This window comes from Oncorhynchus mykiss, chromosome 12 (assembly GCF_013265735.2).
Source record: "Oncorhynchus mykiss isolate Arlee chromosome 12, USDA_OmykA_1.1, whole genome shotgun sequence".
NCBI classification, from domain to species: Eukaryota; Metazoa; Chordata; class Actinopteri; order Salmoniformes; family Salmonidae; genus Oncorhynchus; species Oncorhynchus mykiss.
Genome location: NC_048576.1, coordinates 88425590 through 88448089, shown reverse-complemented (window position 1 = coordinate 88448089; position 22500 = coordinate 88425590). Strand labels below are relative to the sequence as shown.

The window sequence follows — 22500 nt, the reverse complement described above, 5'->3', positions numbered from 1 at the left end:
CACATCATCAAAACATAATACATATCAACATGAGCAATGTCAGAGTCTGGAATATAAATATATACACTGAGTGTACAAAACATTAGGACCAAACAAATACAGGCACACACTTACAAAAACATACAGGTGTTTTTTAAACACAGACGCACACAACCTTATTGCAGGATAATGCAGTGCAGGAAATGTACAACTTTTTTTTAGGTTTAAAAACGGATTCTGAAGTCTGTAATTTCCACTTTGAAATGTCCAACTTGATTAGTCTATCTCTCTCTGTCTTTACAGTGTGTATGTGATGTGAGGGTCTCTCTCTCTCTGTCTTTACAGTGTGTATGTGATGTGAGGGTCTATCTCTCTCTGTCTTTACAGTGTGTATGTGATGTGAGGGTCTATCTCTCTCTGTCTTTACAGTGTGTATGTGATGTGAGGGTCTATCTCTCTCTGTCTTTACAGTGTGTATGTGATGTGAGGGTCTATCTCTCTCTGTCTTTACAGTGTGTATGTGATGTGAGGGTCTATCTCTCTCTGTCTTTACAGTGTGTATGTGATGTGAGGGTCTATCTCTCTCTGTCTTTACAGTGTGTATGTGATGTGAGGGTCTATCTCTCTGTCTTTACAGTGTGTATGTGATGTGAGGGTCTATCTCTCTGTCTTTACAGTGTGTATGTGATGTGAGGGTCTATCTCTCTCTGTCTTTACAGTGTGTATGTGATGTGAGGGTCTATCTCTCTCTGTCTTTACAGTGTGTATGTGATGTGAGGGTCTATCTCTCTCTGTCTTTACAGTGTGTATGTGATGTGAGGGTCTATCTCTCTCTGTCTTTACAGTGTGTATGTGATGTGAGGGTCTATCTCTCTCTGTCTTTACAGTGTGTATGTGATGTGAGGGTCTATCTCTCTCTGTCTTTACAGTGTGTATGTGATGTGAGGGTCTATCTCTCTCTGTCTTTACAGTGTGTATGTGATGTGAGGGTCTATCTCTCTCTGTCTTTACAGTGTGTATGTGATGTGAGGGTCTATCTATCACTGTCTTTACAGTGTGTATGTGATGTGAGGGTATATCTCTCTGTCTTTACAGTGTGTATGTGATGTGAGGGTCTATCTCTCTCTGTCTTTACAGTGTGTATGTGATGTGAGGGTCTATCTCTCTCTGTCTTTACAGTGTGTATGTGATGTGAGGGTCTATCTCTCTCTGTCTTTACAGTGTGTATGTGATGTGAGGGTCTATCTCTCTCTGTCTTTACAGTGTGTATGTGATGTGAGGGTCTATCTCTCTCTGTCTTTACAGTGTGTATGTGATGTGAGGGTCTATCTCTCTCTGTCTTTACAGTGTGTATGTGATGTGAGGGTCTATCTCTCTCTGTCTTTACAGTGTGTATGTGATGTGAGGGTCTATCTCTCTCTGTCTTTACAGTGTGTATGTGATGTGAGGGTCTATCTCTCTCTGTCTTTACAGTGTGTATGTGATGTGAGGGTCTATCTCTCTCTGTCTTTACAGTGTGTATGTGATGTGAGGGTCTATCTCTCTCTGTCTTTACAGTGTGTATGTGATGTGAGGGTCTATCTCTCTCTGTCTTTACAGTGTGTATGTGATGTGAGGGTCCATCTCTCTGTCTTTACAGTGTGTATGTGATGTGAGGGTCTATCTCTCTCTGTCTTTACAGTGTGTATGTGATGTGAGGGTCTATCTCTCTCTGTCTTTACAGTGTGTATGTGATGTGAGGGTCTATCTCTCTCTGTCTTTACAGTGTGTATGTGATGTGAGGGTCTATCTCTCTCTGTCTTTACAGTGTGTATGTGATGTGAGGGTCCATCTCTCTGTTTGTACAGTGTGTATGTGATGTGAGGGTCTATCTCTCTCTGTCTTTACAGTGTGTATGTGATGTGAGGGTCTATCTCTCTCTGTCTTTACAGTGTGTATGTGATGTGAGGGTCTATCTCTCTCTGTCTTTACAGTGTGTATGTGATGTGAGGGTCTATCTCTCTCTGTCTTTACAGTGTGTATGTGATGTGAGGGTCTATCTCTCTCTCAACCTACTTTCATGATACACTACATGACCAAAACTATGTGGACACCTGCTCCTCAAACATATCATCTTGGTCCCCCTTTTGCTGCTATAACAGCCTCCAGTCTTCTGGGAAGTCTTTCCACTAGATGTTGGAACATTGCTGCGTGGACTTGCTTCCATTCAGCCACAAGAGCATTAGTGAGGTCAGGCTCTGATGTTGGGCGATTCGGCCTGGCTCGCAGTCGGTGTTCCAATTCATCCAAAAGGTGCTGGATGGGTTTGAGGTCAGGGCTCTGTGCAGGCCAGTCAAGTTCTTCCACACCAATCTCGACAAAAAAACATTTCTTTTATGGACTTCGCTTTGTGCATGGGGGCATTGTCATGCTGAAACAGTACAGGGCCTTCCCCAAACTGTTGCTAAAAAGTTGGGATCACAGAATGGTCTAGAATGTCATTCCCTTCACTGGAACTAAGGGGTCTGTAGCCCGAACAATGAAAAACAACCCCAGACCATTATTCCTCCTCCACCAAACTTTTCCACTGCTCCAGATTTCAATGGACCAAGCTTTACACCACTGCAGCCAACGCTTGGCATTGCACATGGTGATCTTAGGCTTGTGTGCTGCTGCTCGGCCATGGAAACCCATTTCAGGAAGCTCCCGACGAACAGTTCTTGTGTTGACTTTGCTTCTAGAGGCAGTTTGGAACTCGCTAGTGAGTGTTGCAACTGAGGACAGACGATTTTTGGGAGCGGTGTGGGTGTTTTACATTGGCACAGCAATCAGAAGGAAGGGTTAGGGCTTATTATTGATTCAAAAACATATGTAGAATTGACCCTCCCCCAACCCTGTTAAGAGGAGCACAGGGCAGTTTCCCTTTTCTGACCCTGTTGCAGTGTGTGTGTGTGTGTGTGTGTGTGTGTGTGTGTGTGTGTGTGTGTGTGTGTGTGTGTGCGCGTGTGTGCGTGAGTGTGTGTGTAGAGGACATGCCTCCTGTGTGGGGTTATTATCTGGCTGAGTAAACACACAGGGCCTCTTTTCCTCCTCTTCCTCATCCTCCTCCTCTTCCTCCTCCTCCTCCTCTTCATCATCCTCCTCTTCCTCCTCCTCCTCCTCCTCCTCTTCCTCCTCTTCCTCCTCCTCTTCATCCTCCTCCTCTTCCTCCTCTTCCTCCTCCTCCTCCTCCTCTTCCTCCTCCTCCTCTTCCTCCTCCTCTCTCCCCCTCCTCCTCCTCAGCTCTATCCTCTTCCTCCTCCTCCTCTTCCTCCTCTTCCTCCTCCTCCTCCTCTTCCTCCTCCTCCTCTTCCTCATCTTCCTCCTCCTCTTCCTCCTCTTCCTCCTCCTCCTCTTCCTCCTCCTCTCTCCTCCTCCTCCTCCTCAGCTCTATCCTCTTCCTCATCCTCCTCTTCCTCCTCCTCCTCCTCTTCCTCCTCCTCCTCCTCCTCTTCATCCTCCTCTTCCTCCTCCTCTTCCTCCTCCTCCTCAGCTCTATCCTCCTCTAACTCTCATTTTCTTTTCCCCCACGTATCTCCTTTTACGGCCCCAACAAGGTCCGTATTCAAACACCCACCTCTCTCTTCAAACTTATTTTCTTCCCTCTCTTTTCTCCTCCCTCCTTTGAGGAGGAAGAGAGGGATGGAGGGAGGAAGGGATGGAGGCAGGAGTGTTTTTGTTTGTCTTTGAATTCGGCGACAGCCACGAAACTGGGTACAATCCCTTGATGTTGTTTAGGGTTAAAAGGGGAAGAGAATAACATGCTCTCTGGTGGCAGACACACAGGCAGACACACACACACACACACACACTCTCTCTCTTTTACCCAGACACACACCCAATGACCAGTGTGCCCCCAGTGAAGGGGGTTAGTTAAGTGGGGTGAAGGCTCTGCAGAGTGTGAAATGATGATACTGTGAGGAGACTGACAGAGACTGAGGTAGCTGTTAGTTACTTCAACATCTTCTAGAGGATCTCACTATGGTGATACAACAGTCTAGAGCAGGGGTTTCTAACTCATTCCATGGAGAGCCTAGTGTCTGCTGGTTTTAGTTTATTCCTTTCAATTAAGCCCTAGACAACCAGGGGAGGGCAGTTCTTTAGTAATTAGTAAGCTTAACTCATCAATCAAGTACAAGGGAGGAGTGAAAACCTGCAGACTCTCGGTCCTCTGTGGTCCTCTGTGGAATGAGTTTGACATGTGGTCTTGAGAGAGAGACACATCGAGACACCGTTGCCCTAGAGCACACAAAAAAAACGATACATACCTCGGCCTAAACATCAGCACCACAGGTAACTTCCACAAAGCTGTGAACGATCTGAGAGACAAGGCAAGAAGGGCATTCTATGCCATCAAAAGGAACATAACATTTGACATACCAATTCATACCAAACCCATTGCCCTTCATGGTTGCGTGGTCAGAGGTCCGCCCACCAACCAATAATTCACAAAATGGGCCAAACACCAAATATCTTCAATGTGCAACTTAAAACACCAAGTAATGCAGAATTAGGCCGATACCCACTAATTATCCAAATCCAGAAAAGAGCGGTTAAATTCTACAACCACCTAAATGGAAGCGATTTCCAAACAAATCCATCACCTACAGAGAGATGAACCTGGAGAAGAGTCCCCTAAGCAAGCTGGTCCTGGGGCTCTGTTCACAAACACAAACAGACCCCACAGAGCCCCAGGACAGCAACACTATTAGACCCAACCAAATCATGAGAAAACAGAAAGATAATTACTTGACAAATTGGAAAGAATTTAAAAAACAGAACAGAGTAAACTAGAATGCTATTTGGACCTAAACAGAGAGTACACAGTGGCAGAATACCTGACCACTGTGACTGACCCAAACTTAAGGAAAGCTTTGACTATGTACAGACTCAGTGAGCATAGCCTGGCTATTGAGACAGGCCTCAACCTGGCTCTCAAGAGAAGACAGGCTATGTGCACACTGCCACAAAATGAGGTGGAAACTGAGCTGCACAGATCCACAAGAAAATATCAACCAGTGAAGAACAAACACCATTGTAAATACAACCCATATTTATGTTTATTTATTTTCCATGTTGTACTTTAACTATTTGCACATCGTTACAACACTGTATGAATTATATGACATTTGAAATGTCTTTATTTTTTTGAACTTTTGTGAGTGTAATGTTTACTGTTAATTTTTATTGTTTATTTCACTTCTGTATATTATCTACATCACTTGCTTTGGCAATGTAAACATATGTTTGCCGTGCCAATAACGCACACACACAACAAGCTCTCACAGTCCCACTGCAGAACCAGACGCTTGTCTGTAAACGTCAGATGTCGAAGGTTAAGTTTAGGCATTCATTCGGAATGGTTAAGTTGAGGGCTACATTTTGGGATAGGTATGGAGCCGCAGCTCACCCACACAACTCACATAACCCTTAACTTGAAAGGTAAACCTATGAATTGGATAATAATATTGGAGTTAAATTTAGTAAATGTGGTTGTCAGTGATGGTTCACTATACTATATATGGCTGAATTTTGCATTAATGTATTCAGCGCATTTCCAAGTATAAGACCTTTTTATAGCCAAGACCTGAAAATACCCTCACCTTCTAGAAACATCCACTCTGCTGAATCACTCCTTCAGAGCCCTGTGTAGCCTTCTACTGAAATGCTACTGTACTGCTACACAGTATACACACCCTGATGTGGTCATACACTATGAATGGTAGCTGTTAGTCCTGTCTCTTTACTTGGAAAATGGGGGAGAGGAGGGAGGATGAGGGAGGATGAGGGAGGGGGGAGAGGAGATGGAGGAGGAGGAGGAGGAGGGGGAGATGAGATGATGAGGAGGGAGATGGAGGAGGAGGAGGAGGGGGAGAGGAGAGGAGGGATGGCGGGAGGAGAGGGGGATGAGGGAGAGGGGAGAGGAGATGGAGAGGAGGGAGATGGGAGAGCAGGAGGGGGAATGGAGAGGAGGGAGGGGGGAGGAGAGGAGGGATGGAGGAAGATGGGGGAGAGGGGGAGAAGAGGGACGGGGGAGAGGAGGGAGAACGGGAGGGAGAGGAGGGATGGGGAGAGGAGGAGGAGATGGGAGGGAGGTAATGTCTCTTGCTGAGTGGATTAGTGTGAGGTAGGAAGGAGGGCAGCCCCAATTAGATATTAGTGTTTAAACAGGAGCCATTATCTACTGTGGCCAGCACAGCGGGGGACGCTCACACACACACACACACACACATACACACACACACACACTTATTCCCCAACACTGCTGCATAGGGGCCAGTAGAAATCAGCACTGTCAGCACATTTCCCCTCTGTCAATAAGCCAATTGGATATTCCCTACACCTACATTCTAACACTCAGCACCAATCATACTGGACACACAGTCTCCTCCCACAAACTGTATTAAAGAGATCATCTAATAGTCAGATCCTTGTGTGATGAAACCTCAACCCATTGACTGACTACAATACACACTAACTCAAGTATGCATTGAGGGCCTGTCTCTCAACATAGGAATGTGTGTGTGTGTGTGTGTGTGTGTGTGTGTGTGTGTGTGTGTGTGTGTGTGTGTGTGTGTGTGTGTGTGTGTGTGTGTGTGTGTGTGTGTGTGTGTGTAATATTAATTAGTGTTTGTCTCTGTTGTTGACCCTCTTGTCCCCTGCAGAGTCTCTGGACAAGTGGGAGCGTCTGACTGTAGCTGATTCTCTGGAGCCAGTCCAGTTTGAGGACGGGGAGAAGATCGTGGTACAGGGAGACCCCGGAGATGACTTCTTCATCATCACAGAGGTACAGCAGTGTGTGTGTTTGTGTGTACGCATGTCTTTTTCTGGTTGTCACTAGCTTCCACAGCCACAAAGTCATCAATATGGCTAAACCTCACCTATTTCTACAATGTATCTTCTTAAAATTTGATTTGAACCCTAACCTTAACCACACTGCTAACCTTATGCCTAACCTTCACATTAAAATACAAACAAAAAGCTAATTTCTGTTGCCAATTTTGACTTTGTGGCTGTAGAATCTGACTTTGTGGCTGTAGAATCTGACTTTGTGGCTGTAGAATCTGACTTTGTGGCTGTAGAATCTGACTTTGTGGCTGTAGAATCTGACTTTGTGGCTGTAGAATCTGACTTTGTGGCTGTAGAATCTGACTTTGTGTCACTGTGTCAGTGAGTGTGATGTGTGTGATGTGTCAGTGTGTCAGTGAGTGTGATGTGTCAGTGTGTTATGTGTCAGTGTGTCAGTGAATGTGATGTGTCAGTGTGTGTGATGTGTCAGTGTGTGTGATGTGTCAATGTGTCAGTGAGTGTGATGTGTCAGTGTGTCAGTGTGTGTGATGTGTCAATGTGTCAGTGTGTGTAATGTGTCAGTGTGTCAGTGTGTGTGATGTGTCAATGTGTCAGTGTGTGTAATGTGTCAGTGTGTCAGTGAGTGTGATGTGTCAGTGTGTCAGTGTGTGTGATGTGTCAGTGTGTCAGTGTGTGTGATGTGTCAATGTGTCAGTGTGTGTGATGTGTCAGTGTGTCAGTGTGTGTGATGTGTCAGTGTGTCAGTGTGTGTGATGTGTCAATGTGTCAGTGTGTGTGATGTGTCAGTGTGTCAGTGTGTGTGATGTGTCAGTGTGTCAGTGAGTGTGATGTGTCAGTGAGTGTGATGTGTCAGTGTGTCAGTGTGTGTGATGTGTCAGTGTGTCAGTGTGTGATGTGTCAGTGTGTCAGTGAGTGTGATGTGTCAATGTGTCAGTGTGTGTGATGTGTCAGTGTGTCAGTGTGTGTGGTGTCAGTGTGTCAGTGAGTGTGATGTGTCAGTGAGTGTGATGTGTCAGTGTGTCAGTGTGTGTGGTGTCAGTGTGTCAGTGAGTGTGATGTGTCAGTGAGTGTGATGTGTCAGTGTGTCAGTGAGTGTGATGTGTCAGTGAGTGTGATGTGTCAGTGAGTGTGATGTGTCAGTGAGTGTGATGTGTCAGTGTGTCAGTGAGTGTGATGTGTCAGTGAGTGTGATGTGTCAGTGAGTGTGATGTGTCATGTCTATGATGGAAGTCCAGTGTCTTGTTGTATATCAATACTTCCTCTTGTCTGAGATCAGAACTGATTACATCCTTATTGGCTCCAGGAGACAGACGAAGTGGCGTTGTGAGGTGTGTGTGTTTGTGTGCGTGGTGCATGCGTGTGTTCTGAGGAAGAGTGTGAATGAGTGTTTGGGAGAATGGGGCTGGTCACACTGCTAGGTTTGTGGTTGTGTGGAGCAGGGCCCCTTAGAGCAGGGCCCCCCACCTGACAGCCAGTCAGTCAGCCTAACACACTTTTTATTAACTCCATAGTTTACAAAGGGGTTCCATCAGGGTCAAGCCAAGAGGACCAGTGTGTGTGAGGGGGGTCGTCTGTCCTTTTTTTGGTCTGTTGTTTTCACCTCCTGTTTCTCATCCTTTCACAACCCTCACCTCCTGTTTAAACTTGGCTTGCTCTCATTATTTTCCTCTCTCCCCCTCTCCTTCTCATCACTCTTTACCTCTCTCTCTCTCTTCTCTCTCTCTCCCCCTCTCCTTCTCTCTCTACCTCTTAGTCTCTTTCTCTACCTCCCTCTCTCTTCCTTACGCTCTCTTTCTCTACCCCTCCAAAAATCTCTCTCCAGCTCTACCTCTTCTCTCTCTCTTTTACCCCCTATTCCCCCTCCCCCTCTCTCTTTCTCTCTCAGCCCTAACAATAGCCCCAGTGATTGGTAGCTAGCTAGCATGGAGCTCTGTGAGCCAAGCCCCAGTAAGGCGCAGCTGAGACTGGAGGGCTGGAGGGGTATTATCAGGCTGCTGAGTGAAGTATCCCTCCGTTTGGCTCTCTCTCCATCTCCACCTGCACCAATGAGCCTGCAGCACTGTAGCCACAACCCTCCCTCTCTACCTCCTTCCTTCCCTCACTTTCTACATTCCTCTCCCATCCTCTCTAGTCTGGAAGGCAGCTGCATTGACTGTGCTGTCCTCTCCTCGTTTCTAGATCGACTGTGCTGTCCTCTCCTCGTTTCTAGATCGACTGTGCTATCCTCTCCTCGTTTCTAGATCGACTGTGCTATCCTCTCCCTGTTTCTAGATTGACTGTGCTGTCCTCTCCTCGTTTCTAGATCGACTGTGCTGTCCTCTCCTCGTTTCTAGATCGACTGTGCTGTCCTCTCCCTGTTTCTAGATCGACTGTGCTGTCCTCTCCTCGTTTCTAGATCGACTGTGCTGTCCTCTCCCTGTTTCTAAATTGACTGTGTTGTCCTCTCCCTGTTTCTAGATCGACTGTGCTGTCCTCTCCCTGTTTCTAAATTGACTGTGTTGTCCTCTCCCTGTTTCTAGATCGACTGTGCTGTCCTCTCCCTGTTTCTAGATCGACTGTGCTGTCCTCTCCCTGTTTCTAAATTGACTGTGCTGTCCTCTCCCTGTTTCTAGATCGACTGTGCTGTCCTCTCCCTGTTTCTAAATTGACTGTGCTGTCCTCTCCCTGTTTCTAGATCGACTGTGCTGTCCTCTCCCTGTTTCTAGATCGACTGTGCTGTCCTCTCCCTGTTTCTAGATTGCCTGTTCCATCCCCCTCATAGTTTCTAGATTCCATTACAGGTCAGGTGATGTGAGAGAGAGAAGAGAGGCAGGTCACATACTACAGAGTCTAGACTTCCAGTTGTAGGCTAAGGCCCTGACTAAAGGCATAGTAGAGACCGGCTGGAGAGGAGATACAGTGCCTTGCGAAAGTATTCGGCCCCCTTGAACTTTGCGACCTTTTGCCACATTTCAGGCTTCAAACATAAAGATATAAAACTGTATTTTTTTGTGAAGAATCAACAACAAGTGGGACACAATCATGAAGTGGAACGACATTTATTGGATATTTCAAACTTTTTTAACAAATCAAAAACTGAAAAATTGGGCGTGCAAAATGATTCAGCCCCCTTAAGTTAATACTTTGTAGCGCCACCTTTTGCTGCGATTACAGCTGTAAGTCGCTTGGGGTATGTCTCTATCAGTTTTGCACATCGAGAGACTGACATTTTTTCCCATTCCTCCTTGCAAAACAGCTCGAGCTCAGTGAGGTTGGATGGAGAGCATTTGTGAACAGCAGTTTTCAGTTCTTTCCACAGATTCTCGATTGGATTCAGGTCTGGACTTTGACTTGGCCATTCTAACACCTGGATATGTTTATTTTTGAACCATTCCATTGTAGATTTTGCTTTATGTTTTGGATCATTGTCTTGTTGGAAGACAAATCTCCATCCCAGTCTCAGGTCTTTTGCAGACTCCATCAGGTTTTCTTCCAGAATGGTCCTGTATTTGGCTCCATCCATCTTCCCATCAATTTTAACCATCTTCCCTGTCCCTGCTGAAGAAAAGCAGGCCCAAACCATGATGCTGCCACCACCATGTTTGACAGTGGGGATGGTGTGTTCAGCTGTGTTGCTTTTACGCCAAACATAACATTTTGCATTGTTGCCAAAAAGTTCAATTTTGGTTTCATCTGACCAGAGCACCTTCTTCCACATGTTTGGTGTGTCTCCCAGGTGGCTTGTGGCAAACTTTAAACGACACTTTTTATGGATATCTTTAAGAAATGGCTTTCTTCTTGCCACTCTTCCATAAAGGCCAGATTTGTGCAATATACGACTGATTGTTGTCCTATGGACAGAGTCTCCCACCTCAGCTGTAGATCTCTGCAGTTCATCCAGAGTGATCATGGGCCTCTTGGCTGCATCTCTGATCAGTCTTCTCCTTGTATGAGCTGAAAGTTTAGAGGGATGGCCAGGTCTTGGTAGATTTGCAGTGGTCTGATACTCCTTCCATTTCAATATTATCGCTTGCACAGTGCTCCTTGGGATGTTTAAAGCTTGGGAAATCTTTTTGTATCCAAATCCGGCTTTAAACTTCTTCACAACAGTATCTCGGACCTGCCTGGTGTGTTCCTTGTTCTTCATGATGCTCTCTGCGCTTTTAACGGACCTCTGAGACTATCACAGTGCAGGTGCATTTATACGGAGACTTGATTACACACAGGTGGATTGTATTTATCATCATTAGTCATTTAGGCCAACATTGGATCATTCAGAGATCCTCACTGAACTTCTGGAGAGAGTTTGCTGCACTGAAAGTAAAGGCTGAATAATTTTGCACGCCCAATTTTTCAGTTTTTGATTTGTTAAAAAAGTTTGAAATATCCAATAAATGTCGTCCCACTTCATGATTGTGTCCCACTTGTTGTTGATTCTTCACAAAAAAATACAGTTTTATATCTTTATGTTTGAAGCCTGAAATGTGGCAAACGGTCGCAAAGTTCAAGGTGGCCGAATACTTTCGCAAGGCACTGTAGATACACTGAGAGCATAAAGCACAGAGAGAGATGAACCAAAAAGGAAAGAGACTGTTTTTGCAGAGAGAGAGAGCGCTTGTCTGACTCTGGACTTCCCCTCCAGCAGGCCCTCAGCCCAGTCAGTCCATTCCTCTGTCCCCCTGGGTATTCTCTGGTCCCTGTGTGTCTCTGACAGATCAGGACCCCACTGAGAACATGGCCCTTTTTAAACGGGAACAGGCATCTGGTGTCATTTCTAAAGCCCCAGGAAAAGAATAGGGGAAATTTCCCATTGAAAGCCGAAAAAGCCCTGTATTTCTCACTGGTTTAATTTCAGAGGGACATCCAGGCCTCCTGTCTTTTATATCATCTGTCTGAGTCACTCTTTCATTCCTTTCTCATTGGTGACAGCATGGGTATCCCATGTCAGGGTGTCCGCGGGTCCTTAAAGAGTCTTAAAAACTATTCAATTCATTTATCTGATTTAAAGGCCTTAATACATCTTAAAATGTCTTAAATTAAGTTTGAAAAGGTTTCAGTTCAATTATTTAAAAAAATATTAATATTTTACATTTCGGCTTCAATATTTATTTTTACATTTTAAATGCGTTAAGCACTATGTGGGTTGTAATGCTGTAACAACACAGACTAAAACCATGCATAGAAGTCCCATGATGGTGGTAACTGTCCATTACTGATTATCACCTATTAACCACCATGTATTACCATTACTGTACAATATTTCAGTTGTCTATATTACATTTGTTTATTTGATGACTTTATTATTTCATTCCAAGTCATCTCATCTCTATAGAGCTGCTGCCTATGCTGTCAACAATCACTATCTCAGCAGTTCAAAGTAAAATACTTCTGAATACCTGCTGGATACCAACTATCAATCACTGTATCTTCAGGTAGAGATTCCTCTCGAAGCAACTGCTCTCTCTGTTTCCCCTCTTGATCATTCATTTTTCTGTCTCTTATGTAGCAGGCGTAAAAGAAACACAGACCGGACAAGTAGTCACACAATGGATTATGGTAATTGTAGTTCATTATCACATTTTCTGCACTAAACTATGTAGAACATTGTCCTGTTGGAAACTACAATTCCCTACTACATCACACCGTTTGGGTATGATCTGATTAACTCTAGAGAATTGTATTTTTTATTTTTATTTAACTATGCAAGTCAGTTGAGAACAAATTCTTATTTACAATGACAGCCTAGGAACAGTGGGTTAACTGCCATGTTCAGGGGAAGAACGACAGATTTTTACCTTATCAGCTCGGGGATATCATCTAGCAACCTTTTGGTTACTGGCCCAGTGCTCTAACCACTATGCTACCTGTCGCCCCACAGAGAAACTGCAGGTCAATGTGCACTATCTGAAATGGAATTCAAATAATGTAACCAATGTGAGTCAGTGACATTTTGGTTAGTTTCTCAGAACTAGTAATTGAGATAATGCTCCAGCAGAATGGAGCAGTGACTATATCAAGTAGCCTATATAGGCCTGTACTGTTACTCGCATGGCTATCTGGCAGTAAATATCATATTTACAGTTAGCAATCTAGCTAATGTGTTTTGAGATCCCACTTCCTCAGGTGCTAAATGATGTAGCATAGGCATAGCACACACAAAAACATAGAAGGCAAATGCATCTCTAAAAAGCCAAACACATTATTCTGGATCCTATTTTGACATGGTGCAAATCATAATATCCATAATGCATTTCCTGAATATATCAGATGACATAGCTAACTTCTTTCATGTCTTACTTGGCACTGTAAAAATACAGTGTAGAGCCTTCCTGCTTAGCTACCTTGCTTCAAAGTATAGCCATTTGATACCTGATTGACTGAATGAAGGAATTATTTGATTAGACTATTTGGTTGTAGGCTAATGTTCTGATGTTATAGCATAACACCTCCAGGAGAGCCACTGGGTGTGGAGACGTTTGTTCCAGCCCTACTCTAACATCCATACCACTGTTACTGTATAAAACACATGTGGTCAACTCTCCATCTGAAGAGCTAGGCCACTGGGCGTGGAGACGTTTGTTCCAGCCCTACTCTAACATCCATACCACTGTTACTGTATAAAACACATGTGGTCAACTCTCCATCTGAAGAGCTAGGCCACTGGGTGTGGAGATGTTTGTTCCAGCCCTACTCTAACATCCATACCACTGTTACTGTATAAAACACATGTGGTCAACTCTCCATCTGAAGAGCTAGGCCACTGGGCGTGGAGACGTTTGTTCCAGCCCTACTCTAACATCCATACCACTGTTACTGTATAAAACAGTGTGGTCAACTCTCCATCTGAAGAGCTAGGCCACTGGGTGTGGAGACGTTTGTTCCAGCCCTACTCTAACATCCATACCACTGTTACTGTATAAAACACATGTGGTCAACTCTCCATCTGAAGAGCTAGGCCACTGGGTGTGGAGACGTTTGTTCCAGCCCTACTCTAACATCCATACCACTGTTACTGTATAAAACACATGTGGTCAACTCTCCATCTGAAGAGCTAGGCCACTGGGTGTGGAGACATTTGTTCCAGCCCTACTCTAACATCCATACCACTGTTACTGTATAAAACACATGTGGTCAACTCTCCATCTGAAGAGCTAGACCACTGGGTGTGGAGACGTTTGTTCCAGCCCTACTCAAGCACACCTGAATCAGCTTAACAAGGTTCTGTTGTTGCCTGTTGAACAGCTGATTGGTATGGTATTGAGCATCATTATACTAAGCTGGTTTTAGTATCGTAGACAAAATTCTGATTACAGAGTTTGTGATCTAGCTGTTGATTAGTCCATTCTTATTTTATTTATTTATTTCACCTTTATTTAACCAGGTAGGCTAGTTGAGAACAAGTTCTCATTTACAACTGCAACCTGGCCAAGATAAAGCAAAGCAGTTTGACACATACAACACAGAGTTACACATGGAATAAACAGACATACAATCAATAATACAGTAGAAAAATCTTTCTACAGCATGTACAAATGAGAGAGGTAAGGCAATAGTGAGGCCATGGTGGCAAAGTAATTACAATATAGCAATTACACACTGGAATGGTAGGATGTGCAGAAGATGAATGTCCAAGTTGAGATCCTGGGGTGCAAAGGAGCAAGATAAATAAATAAATACAGTATGGGGATGAGGTAGATTGGATGGATTATTTACAGATGAGCTATGTACAGGTGCAGTTAATATGGGCAACCCCATGCTTCAGCCATCAATAGCCTAGCCACTATGCTACTACAACGGTAAGGCTATAGGATTATACGTATTGATAAAATAGCACACTTGCCAAATATGAGCTAGGCTATAGCCTTCGGTGAAAGAGCCAACCCTAAAAATACTACTTTTTACCAACATGGGCTCATTTCTGGAGAGGAATATTGGCAGGTGTGTGGTGCTCGCAGACCTCAACATTGGTATACAATTGAATTCCAATTGGCGTTAAAAAGTCTTAAATACCTGATATCTGCATGTTTTACAATCAATATCTTTCTGTATTACAGTACTGTTCTGTATATTTATCCATCCCTCCTTCTTTTTTGATCTCCCTCTCCCTCTCTCTCTCTGAAGTCAGTAGTATCTCTATATGTTTTATATTTATCCATCACTCTCTTCTTCTTCTTCTCTCTCTCTATCTCGGGTCTCCCTCTCCCTCTCTCTATCTCTCTCTCTCTGAAGTCAGTAGTATCTCTATATATTTTATATTTATCCATCACTCTCTTCTTCTTCTTCTCTCTCTCTATCTCGGGTCTCCCTCTCCCTCTCTCTATCTCTCTCTCTCTGAAGTCAGTAGTATCTCTATATATTTTATATTTATCCATCACTCTCTTCTTCTTATTCTCTCTCTCTATCTCAGTCTCCCTCTCCCTCTCTCTCTCTCTCTCTGAAGTCAGTAGTATCTCTATATGTTTTATATTTATCCATCACTCTCTTCTTCTTCTTCTCTCTCTCTATCTCGGGTCTCCCTCTCCCTCTCTCTCTCTCTCTGAAGTCAGTAGTATCTCTATATATTTTATATTTATCCATCACTCTCTTCTTCTTCTTCTCTCTCTCTCTCTCTATCTCAGTCTCCCTCTCCCTCTCTCTCTCTCTCTCTGAAGTCAGTAGTATCTCTATATATTTTATATTTATCCATCACTCTCTTCTTCTTCTTCTCTCTCTCTATCTCGGGTCTCCCTCTCCCTCTCTCTCTCTCTCTGAAGTCAGTAGTATCTCTATATATTTTATATTTATCCATCACTCTCTTCTTCTTCTTCTCTCTCTCTATCTCGGGTCTCCCTCTCTCTCTCTGAAGTCAGTAGTATCTCTATATATTTTATATTTTTCCATCACTCTCTTCTTCTTCTTCTCTCTCTCTCGGTCTCCCTCTCCCTATCTCTCTCTCTCTCTCTGAAGTCAGTAGTATCTCTATATATTTTATATTTATCCATCACTCTCTTCTTCTTCTTCTCTCTCTCTATCTCGGGTCTCCCTCTCCCTCTCTCTCTCTCTCTGAAGTCAGTAGTATTCTATATATTTTATATTTATCCATCACTCTCTTCTTCTTCTTCTCTCTCTCTCGGTCTCCCTCTCCCTCTCCCTCTCTCTCTCTGAAGTCAGTAGTATCTCTATATATTTTATATTTATCCATCACTCTCTTCTTCTTCTTCTCTCTCTCTCTCTCTATCTCAGTCTCCCTCTCCCTCTCTCTCTCTCTCTCTGAAGTCAGTAGTATCTCTATATATTTTATATTTATCCATCACTCTCTTCTTCTTCTCTCTCTATCTCGGTCTCCCTCTCCCTCTCTCTCTCTCTCTCTCTGAAGTCAGTAGTATCTCTATATATTTTATATTTATCCATCACTCTCTTCTTCTTCTCTCTCTCTCTCTCGGTCTCCCTCTCCCTCACTTGCTCCCTCCCTGGAGGCTGACTCTCCTGACCCTGTGTGAAACTCAGCAGAGCCACATTCCACCAGACAACCGCCCTGCTCTGGGAAAGTCAGACCCAGCCACAGAGAGAGAGAGAGAGAGAGAGGGGGGGGGAGAGGAAAGGAATGGAGGGATGAGCTAAGGAGCAAGAGGGAGAGATGTAAGGCAGAGGAGAGGCTGAGGGGTTGGGGGTATACCACATCATATCTTGACGTTGTTGTTGCAACCTATCATTTGTCATACTTTCATCTCATCGCTTAGTTTTTTCTCACCGATGCTTAGGTAAGCCCTGACAACTATCCCTTCTTCATTTGAAAAGGTCTCTCATCCTTCCCCCTCTGTCTCTCTCTCTCTCTCTCTCTCTCTCTCGCTCTCTCTCGCGCTCTCTCTTGCTCTTCCTTTCCCTTCTTCTCTTTCTCTCTCTTTCTCTCTCTGCCAAAAGACAAACCCCTAATCACTAATTATATGTATGAGGGATTAAAAAACATGTGGGATCACTTCACTTCACTTCACTTCACATCACTTTCTTTTCACACACCCCAGAGGAGAGGAAAGAGGGAATAGGGCCTTAATGAAAAGTGGCGTGTTTACATTTCTTCTCACACTGTACAAACCAGCCTATACACAGACTGTCAGGCGGTGGCCGTGAAGAAGACTACGCCTCACCAAAGGATAGGAGGGGTATAGACGCCTCTCACTGTTCAGGGGTGTATCCTATTAGCTATGCAATTAGCCACTACACATTAACAAAAATATATAATTTAATACAGGATCTGTTAGCATAAATTATATTTTATTAAATGAATACTTCAGGATTTTGGCTATGAAGCCCTGTGTCTACTTCTCCAGAGTCAGATTAACATATATAATATTTATGTTTCTGCGTGCAGTATGAAGGAAGTTGCTAACTAGCGTTAGCGCAATGATTGTAAGTCTATGGTAACTACTAGCATGCTAGTAGATACCATAGACTTCCAGTCATTGCACTAATGCTAATGAGTACCACAGTATGAGTCATAATACCCATTAAACCTAGCGGTCAAACAGGTAAATGGTTCCAAACGTTTTTCCCACCATTCCCATAGGGGATTTTAGAGACTCTTAAAATAAGGTCTGTTTCATGTAGGCTTACCCTGGCGTGACATTTTGATTACCTTGTAAATCTTTCCCTGACAAGGTGACTTATCAATATATTCGCCTTTATAAACTCCTAATAAATTAAATTCTAATTAGCTGCTAATGTGGCTATCATAAACAACTACAAAATGCCATGATGATCTGGACGAGACTGCCAAATCGAGGCAAAGGTAAGAATCTCTTGATTAACTATCTAATGTTAGCTACATGTAGTAATAAATAAGACTACACGAAACACAGCCCTTATTTTAAGTGTTTCTAAATTCCCCTATGAATTGAAAAACGAGTGGAACCATTTCCCTGTTTGACCGCTAGGTTTTATGGGTATTATGACACCTCCACTGTGGGCTGGCAAACTACCTCTAACTTCCTTTCAGAGGCGTTTTTTTATTTATTTATTTTTTATTTCACCTTTATTTAACCAGGTAGGCTAGTTGAGAACAAGTTCTCATTTGCAACTGCGACCTGGCCAAGATAAAGCATAGCAGTATGAGCAGACAACACAGAGTTACACATGGAGTAAACAATTAACAAGTCAATAACACAGTAGAAAACAAAGGGGGAGTCTATATACAATGTGTGCAAAAGGCATGAGGTAGGCGAATAATTACAATTTTGCAGATTAACACTGGAGTGATAAATGATCAGATGGTCATGTACAGGTAGAGATATTGGTGTGCAAAAGAGCAGAAAAGTAAATAAATAAAAACAGTATGGGGATGAAGTAGGTGAAAATGGGTGGGCTATTTACCAATAGACTATGTACAGCTGCAGCGATCGGTTAGCTGCTCAGATAGCTGATGTTTGAAGTTGGTGAGGGAGATAAAAGTCTCCAACTTCAGCGATTTTTGCAATTCGTTCCAGTCACAGGCAGCAGAGTACTGGAACGAAAGGCGGCCAAATTAGGTGTTTGCTTTAGGGATGATCAGTGAGATACACCTGCTGGAGCGCGTGCTACGGATGGGTGTTGCCATCGTGACCAGTGAGCTGAGATAAGGCGGAGCTTTACCTAGCATGGACTTGTAGATGACCTGGAGCCAGTGGGTCTGGCGACGAATATGTAGCGAGGGCCAGCCGACTAGAGCATACAAGTCGCAGTGGTGGGTGGTATAAGGTGCTTTAGTGACAAAACGGATGGCACTGTGATAGACTGCATCCAGTTTGCTGAGTAGAGTGTTGGAAGCCATTTTGTAGATGACATCGCCGAAGTCGAGGATCGGTAGGATAGTCAGTTTTACTAGGGTAAGCTTGGCGGCGTGAGTGAAGGAGGCTTTGTTGCGGAATAGAAAGCCGACTCTTGATTTGATTTTCGATTGGAGATGTTTGATATGAGTCTGGAAGGAGAGTTTGCCGTCTAGCCAGACACCTAGGTACTTATAGATGTCCACATATTCTAGGTCGGAACCATCCAGGGTGGTGATGCTAGGCGGGCATGCGGGTGCAGGCAGCGATCGGTTGAAAAGCATGCATTTGGTTTTACTAGCGTTTAAGAGCAGTCGGAGGCCACGGAAGGAGTGTTGTATGGCATTGAAGCTTGTTTGGAGGTTAGATAGCACAGTGTCCAATGACGGGCCGAAAGTATATAGAATGGTGTCGTCTGCGTAGAGGTGGATCAGGGAATCGCCCGCAGCAAGAGCAACATCATTGATGTATACAGAGAAAAGAGTCGGCCCGAGAATTGAACCCTGTGGCACCCCCATAGAGACTGCCAGAGGACCGGACAGCATGCCCTCCGATTTGACACACTGAACTCTGTCTGCAAAGTAATTGGTGAACCAGGCAAGGCAGTCATCCGAAAAACCTAGGCTACTGAGTCTGCCGATAAGAATATGGTGATTGACAGAGTCGAAAGCCTTGGCAAGGTCGATGAAGACGGCTGCACAGTACTGTCTTTTATCGATGGCGGTTATGATATCGTTTAGTACCTTGAGTGTGGCTGAGGTGCACCCGTGACCGGCTCGGAAACCAGATTGCACAGCGGAGAAGGTACAGTGGGATTCGAGATGGTCAGTGACCTGTTTGTTGACTTGGCTTTCGAAGACCTTAGATAGGCAGGGCAGGATGGATATAGGTCTGTAACAGTTTGGGTCCAGGGTGTCTCCCCCTTTGAAGAGGGGGATGACTGCGGCAGCTTTCCAATCCTTGGGGATCTCAGACGATATGAAAGAGAGGTTGAACAGGCTGGTAATAGGGGTTGCGACAATGGTGGCGGATAGTTTCAGAAATAGAGGGTCCAGATTGTCAAGCCCAGCTGATTTGTACGGGTCCAGGTTTTGCAGCTCTTTCAGAACATCTGCTATCTGGATTTGGGTAAAGGAGAACCTGGAGAGGCTTGGGTGAGGAGCAGCGGGGGGGGCGGGGCTGTTGGCCGAGGTTGAAGTAGCCAGGCGGAAGGCATGGCCAGCCGTTGAGAAATGCTTATTGAAGTTTTCGATAATCATGGATTTATCGGTGGTGACCGTGTTACCTAGCCTCAGTGCAGTGGGCAGCTGGGAGGAGGTGCTCTTGTTCTCCATTGACTTCACAGTGTCCCAGAACTTTTTGGAGTTGGAGCTACAGGATGCAAACTTCTGCCTGAAGAAGCTGGCCTTAGCTTTCCTGACTGACTGCGTGTATTGGTTCCGGACTTCCCTGAACAGTTGCATATCACGGGGACTATTCGATGCTATTGCAGTCCGCCACAGGATGTTTTTGTGCTGGTTGAGGGCAGTCAGGTCTGGGGTGAACCAAGGGCTGTATCTGTTCTTAGTTCTGCATTTTTTGAACGGAGCATGCTTATCTAAAATGGTGAGGAAGTTACTTTTAAAGAATGACCAGGCATCCTCAACTGACGGGATGAGGTCAATGTCCTTCCAGGATACCCGGGCCAGGTCGATTAGAAAGGCCTGCTCACAGAAGTGTTTTAGGGAGCGTTTGACAGTGATGAGGGGTGGTCGTTTGACTGCGGCTCCATAGCGGATACAGGCAATGAGGCAGTGATCGCTGAGATCCTGGTTGAAGACAGCGGAGGTGTATTTGGAGGGCCAGTTGGTCAGGATGACGTCTATGAGGGTGCCCTTGTTTACAGAGTTAGGGTTGTACCTGGTGGGTTCCTTGATGATTTGTGTGAGATTGAGGGCATCTAGCTTAGATTGTAGGACTGCCGGGGTGTTAAGCATATCCCAGTTTAGGTCACCTAACAGAACAAACTCTGAAGCTAGATGGGGGGCGATCAATTCACAAATGGTGTCCAGGGCACAGCTGAACCAAGGGCTGTATCTGTTCTTAGTTCTGCATTTTTTGAACGGAGCATGCTTATCTAAAATGGTGAGGAAGTTACTTTTAAAGAATGACCAGGCATCCTCAACTGACGGGATGAGGTCAATGTCCTTCCAGGATACCCGGGCCAGGTCGATTAGAAAGGCCTGCTCACAGAAGTGTTTTAGGGAGCGTTTGACAGTGATGAGGGGTGGTCGTTTGACTGCGGCTCCGTAGCGGATACAGGCAATGAGGCAGTGATCGCTGAGATCCTGGTTGAAGACAGCGGAGGTGTATTTGGAGGGCCAGTTGGTCAGGATGACGTCTATGAGGGTGCCCTTGTTTACAGAGTTAGGGTTGTACCTGGTGGGTTCCTTGATGATTTGTGTGAGATTGAGGGCATCTAGCTTAGATTGTAGGACTGCCGGGGTGTTAAGCATATCCCAGTTTAGGTCACCTAACAGAACAAACTCTGAAGCTAGATGGGGGGCAATCAATTCACAAATGGTGTCCAGGGCACAGCTGGGAGCTGAGGGAGGTCGGTAGCAGGCGGCAACAGTGAGAGACTTATTTCTGGAGAGAGTAATTTTCAAGATTAGTAGTTCGAACTGTTTGGGTATGGACCTGGAAAGTATGACATTACTTTGCAGGCTATCTCTGCAGTAGACTGCAACTCCTCCCCCTTTGGCAGTTCTATCTTGACGGAAGATGTTATAGTTGGGTATGGAAATCTCTGAATTTTTGGTGGCCTTCCTGAGCCAGGATTCAGACACAGCAAGGACATCAGGGTTAGCAGAGTGTGCTAGAGCAGTGAGTAAAACAAACTTAGGGAGGAGGCTTCTGATGTTGACATGCATGAAACCAAGGCTTTTTCGATCACAGAAGTCAACAAATGAGGGTGCCTGGGGACATGCAGGGCCTGGTCTCCATGAGTTCATCTGACTCTGGGGAAGTAGATAAAGCACCTCATTGCCAAAATCTCAAAGTTTCCTTTTAACACAAATAAGTTTGCTTTACAGAACCTTTTTTTGTTTAAGTTTTACAGCAAATGTCCTGCAATTTGACACAATTTGCCATTATGTCATGTTAATATGATATCTGAATAAGAGTGACGAACAAAATCAATGTGGGCCCCCTGCAGGTCAGTACCCCTGCAGGTCAGGACCCCTGCAGGTCATTACCCCTGCAGGTCAGTACCTCTGGGCACGTGCCCGGTCGGTAATTTGGCCATGATTACTACAAGTTTAGATAGCTGGCTAGACTAACTAGACTAATATACCAATCTAATAAAGGTAGACTCAGAGAAATGACGTGGCCACGAGCAGCACTACAGATATTGAGATCAGCGAGATGCAAGACACACACAGTTTCTGCACATTTGCACTGATTCGCTTCACACTGTTCACAGTCTTCCTTTGTCTTCCTTCCTCATAGCAGCAGCAGCAGCTACCATCATATCATATGGTTATGTGTCTTCCTCATAGCAGCAACAGCAGCTACCATCATATCATATGGTTATGTGTCTTCCTCATAGCAGCAGCAGCAGCTACCATCATATCATATGGTTATGTGTCTTCCTCATAGCAGCAACAGCTACCATCATATCATATGGTTATGTGTCTTCCTCATAGCAGCAGCAGCTACCATCATATCATATGGTTATGTGTCTTCCTCATAGCAGCAGCAGCTACCATCATATCATATGGTTATGTGTCTTCCTCATAGCAGCAGCAGCTACCATCATATCATATGGTTATGTGTCTTCCTCATAGCAGCAGCAGCTACCATCATATCATATGGTTATGTGTCTTCCTCATAGCAGCAGCAGCTACCATCATATCATATGGTTATGTGTCTTCCTTCCTCATAGCAGCAGCAGCAG

General features: G+C 44.6%; 1 protein-coding gene across 1 annotated transcript in view; it reads left to right on the top strand.

The window, feature by feature from the left end:
- Nucleotides 1–22500, top strand: part of LOC118937774 (cAMP-dependent protein kinase type I-beta regulatory subunit-like) — a 45738-nt gene that overhangs the window by 1835 nt on the left and 21403 nt on the right. The window contains exon 2 of the mRNA XM_036939079.1: nt 6663–6784. Coding sequence (XP_036794974.1) covers nt 6663–6784 — 122 coding nt within the window. The remainder of the gene's footprint in view (nt 1–6662; nt 6785–22500) is intronic.